This window comes from Trypanosoma rangeli (genome assembly GCF_003719475.1).
Source record: "Trypanosoma rangeli strain AM80 chromosome Unknown Tra_15.4_contig_00044, whole genome shotgun sequence".
Classification (NCBI taxonomy): Eukaryota; Euglenozoa; class Kinetoplastea; order Trypanosomatida; family Trypanosomatidae; genus Trypanosoma; species Trypanosoma rangeli.
The window spans coordinates 18,086-21,409 of NW_021705788.1; the positions used below are offsets into that span (position 1 = coordinate 18,086).

General features: G+C 63.3%; 4 protein-coding genes across 4 annotated transcripts in view; all 4 read left to right on the forward strand.

The window, feature by feature from the left end:
* The window catches only part of TraAM80_02024 (pteridine reductase), a gene marked incomplete at both ends in the record, with an annotated part of 1,296 nt that extends 1,143 nt beyond the window's left edge, over positions 1 to 153 (forward strand). Inside the window, one exon of the mRNA XM_029379044.1 lies at positions 1 to 153. This exon is cut by the window's left edge and continues 1,143 nt beyond it. Coding sequence (XP_029241100.1) covers positions 1 to 153 — 153 coding nt within the window.
* Positions 154 to 524: 371 nt separating this feature from the next.
* TraAM80_02025 (pteridine reductase) lies at positions 525 to 845 on the forward strand (the record flags this gene model as incomplete). The annotated part of the gene is made up of 1 exon (XM_029379045.1): positions 525 to 845. The coding sequence occupies one exon, from the start codon at positions 525 to 527 to the stop codon at positions 843 to 845; it is 321 nt and encodes a 106-aa protein (XP_029241101.1).
* A 121-nt stretch (positions 846 to 966) lies between these two features.
* Positions 967 to 1,269, forward strand: TraAM80_02026 (uncharacterized protein; the record flags this gene model as incomplete). Its single annotated transcript, XM_029379046.1, has 1 exon — positions 967 to 1,269. One exon carries the CDS (start codon positions 967 to 969, stop codon positions 1,267 to 1,269), a length of 303 nt encoding a protein of 100 aa, XP_029241102.1.
* A 178-nt stretch (positions 1,270 to 1,447) lies between these two features.
* TraAM80_02027 (putative helicase) overlaps positions 1,448 to 3,324 on the forward strand; it is a gene marked incomplete at both ends in the record, with an annotated part of 1,905 nt that continues 28 nt past the window's right edge. The window contains one exon of the mRNA XM_029379047.1: positions 1,448 to 3,324. This exon is cut by the window's right edge and continues 28 nt beyond it. Coding sequence (XP_029241103.1) covers positions 1,448 to 3,324 — 1,877 coding nt within the window.

Sequence of the window (3,324 nt, forward strand, 5' to 3'; positions counted from 1 at the left end):
CTGGAGAGGGTGGAATGGCGGGAGTGCCAGTTGAAAATGCGAAGTTTCCCGCGGCTGTTGTTACCGGAGCAGCGCAGCGCATCGGCCGCGGTATTGCCTTGCGGCTGCACCGGCAGGGATTCCGAGTCGTCGTGCACTACCGTCACTCCGTAGGGGCGGCGCAGCGTCTCGTTACGGAACTTAATGCCTCTCGTGCCGGGTCCGCCGTGCCGTGCAAGGGGGACCTTGGCCTCAGCGACTCTCTCCTCGACTGCTGCGAGGGCATCATCGACTGCTCCTTCCGTGCCTTTGGCCGATGCGACGTGCTGGTCAACAACGCCTCCGCGTATTACCCGACCCCGTTGCTTCCCGCAGACGGCACTGGCGACGCCGCTGACGCCAAGCCGATTGATGCGCAGGTCGCTGAGCTGCTTGGCGCAAACGCCATTGCGCCGCTTTTTTTGATTCGGGCGTTTGCCCGCCGGCAGGCTGAGGGGAGCGGGTTGGGGGATCGCAACCTGTCGGTGGTGAACCTCTGCGACTCCATGGCCGATCTCCCGCTCCCGGGCTTTTCTGTCTACACGATGGCGAAGCACATGCTTGACGGACTCACGAAGGCGGCGGCGCTGGAACTGGCGCCGCGCCGCATCCGTGTCAATGCGGTGGCGCCGGGGTTGGGTCTTCTCCCCCCCACATTGTCGCAGGCGCTGCAGGAAGAGTATCGCCGGAATGTGCCACTCGGCCAGCGCGAGGCCTCCGCCGCCGAAATCGCGGATGCCGTCGCCTTCCTAGTATCGAAGGACGCAACGTACATCACCGGCACAACGCTGAAGGTGGACGGCGGGCTGAGTCTCGCCCGGGCCTGAGGCAACGGGCTCGGCTGTGTTTTTGTTTCTCATGTTGCTGTGTCTTTCCGGGCGTCTCTGTGCGTGGGGGGCCCTTGCGCCCTATTGAGGGTGCAGTGATGCTTCGTTAGTGGGTGTCCTTATGCTCCGCGTGCGCCTGCACGGCACCGACGGGCGGGCGAGGGCTGCTGGTGCGTGGCGGCGCGGTGAACGGAGGCGCACAGCCGGTGTGTGTGTGGGAAGGAAAGCAGCTCGCGGGGCTGGGTGGCGTGTGAGAGCAGCTGAAGGTGAAATTAGTATTGTTATTACCTGCCTTTTTTGTTTTGTTTTGCTTCTCGTGGTCTTGCGGGCATTTGTGAGGGCCATGGGAACGCATGCGTGGGTGTGCTCACGCGGGGCGTGCCGACACCTGCGCTTGGGCGGGCGGGGCGTGAACGAGGAATGAGAGGAATAGGAAGTTGCCGCGACACGGAGATGGAGAAAGAGAAATTGGGCCAATGTGTGCTCTGTCCCCTTTGTTGCTGCGTCCTCCTTTCGTGCAGCCGTCTGCATGCCGCTTCATCCCCTTTTCAGTTCTTCGCTACTGCTGGTGCTTAGGCCACTGAGTGCGGCACAACGTGCGAATGCGCCAAGCAAAGGATGCAAACACAACGCAGAGCCGCCCGCTCAGCGAGCGGGAGCTCGATAGGGTGGCCGTCAGTACGATGGAGCGGTTTCCGATTGGTCACAAGTCCGAGCCGGCGATGTGTGTGGACGTGGAGGCTATAAAGAACTGCGCGAGGCGGATGCACTCCGTGAACACAGGGAGATCTTGGCTGGCGACCCACTTCGCAGATCCTCGTGCCACGCCGTACGGGGTGGATGCGGCGGCAGGGTGTGGCGCCGCGCCAGACACTTTTGGTACGAGCGGCGGGGAAAGGGGGCATCCGTCGGGGCGCGCGCTTCGGTCTCGCCCGGACTTGGAGAGAATCAAAAAGGAGACTATACGGCGTGCGCGCCTGTTGATTGAGCAGCAGCTTCGCATTCGCCAGTCAGAGGCGGAGTTGTCGCGCTGGTCGGCAGCGGCGGCGGCAGCAGGTACCAGTGCAACAGCTGCTTCGCCCTCCATTGGAAGCTCCTCTCACAAGGACGGAGGCCGCGCGGGGGTCTGCGACGACGACGACGACGACGCGGCGGCAGCGGCGGCGGCCACTGAGGGCACCAGCGTCGTGCCGCTGGTTAGTATTCGGCGTCTGAGGGGTGTTGCCTCCCGGACAGTCCCTCTCGATGTCAATGCCGGGGAGGACATTGAGCGGATGCGTTCACTGGTACAGGAAGGCCCGCTGCGGGGGCTCCTCGAACGGCCACAGAACTCTGGCGGCGTGGGGAAAGGCAACATGGGCGAGTTCCCCCCTGCGCTGACGGGACGCGGTGTGGGTCAAAAGGTGAATATTGGACTCAGAAAGGCAGTTCACCTGCCGGAGTTTGCGTTGACTTTCTCGGGCGAGTTGCCCCCAGTGCCGGGCAGTAGTGCCGGAGGGGGTGCCGCAGCAGCAGCCGGGGGTGTGGGTGAGGCGGATGCCGTGTTTATGCGGCGCCTTGTGGGTGTGCCAAACCACGACCGAGGCCTCTATGCTGCCCTGAGATCGGGTTGGAAAAAGGCAGGTAGGGCCAAGAGGCTTGCGCGGATGTTGTGTGGTGCGCGTGTACGTGCCTCCGCATGGTGGAAGTTGGCGGATTCACGTAAGGGGATGTTAGCTGGGGCACGGGCAGTCGGGCTTGAACCCGGCGTGTACGAGACCCTCATGACGCGTTGGATGGAGAACGAGAGGGGCACGCAGTGGGCCGTACGGCACGAGATGCCTTCCGAGGGGATGCTCCCTTTTGGAGGTGCCGAAAATGCGACGCCGCTTCCCACTGCACTCCAGCAACCCCAGGGGTTAGCGTCTCTGGCGTCTTTACTGTTTGCAGGGGACGAAGAACTCTCGAGCATGGGTGTGCTGGCGCACCAGCTGGGGCAGCTGCAGCTGAGTGGCGTGGCCACTCCGGGAGAGGTGGCTCGGATTCTTGAGGGTGATGAGGCGAGTGTACGCGAGGAATTGAGTCGTCTGTTGGAGTCGGATGCCGCAAAACGACATGCCGCAAAACAGCATGCCGCGCGGCTCGTCGCCAGCTCCAGCCTGAGCCTCACGAGAGACCTGAATGAGTCCTTTCATGACCTGGCGAAGGCCTTGCTGCAGGAGAGGCGACGCGCGGCAACAGCGGACAACCGATGCGGCAAATCGGCTAGTTTGTCCGGGCGACTCGAGAGCCGTGCGGGTTCGAAAAGTTGCGTCAGCGCCACCCTTCAGGACCGCGCATCCCAGTCTTCCTTGGGGCACCTTGTTCTCTCTCCTTCCGAGGCGGACCAGCGCAGCTTTCTTCCTTTCTTGTCTTCGGGGGAGAAGGCGCCGTTCTGGTCCCCCATGGCGGAGGCGGGGCGACACGCTTTCCGGGATTCCATGACCATGGAGGAGCGGCG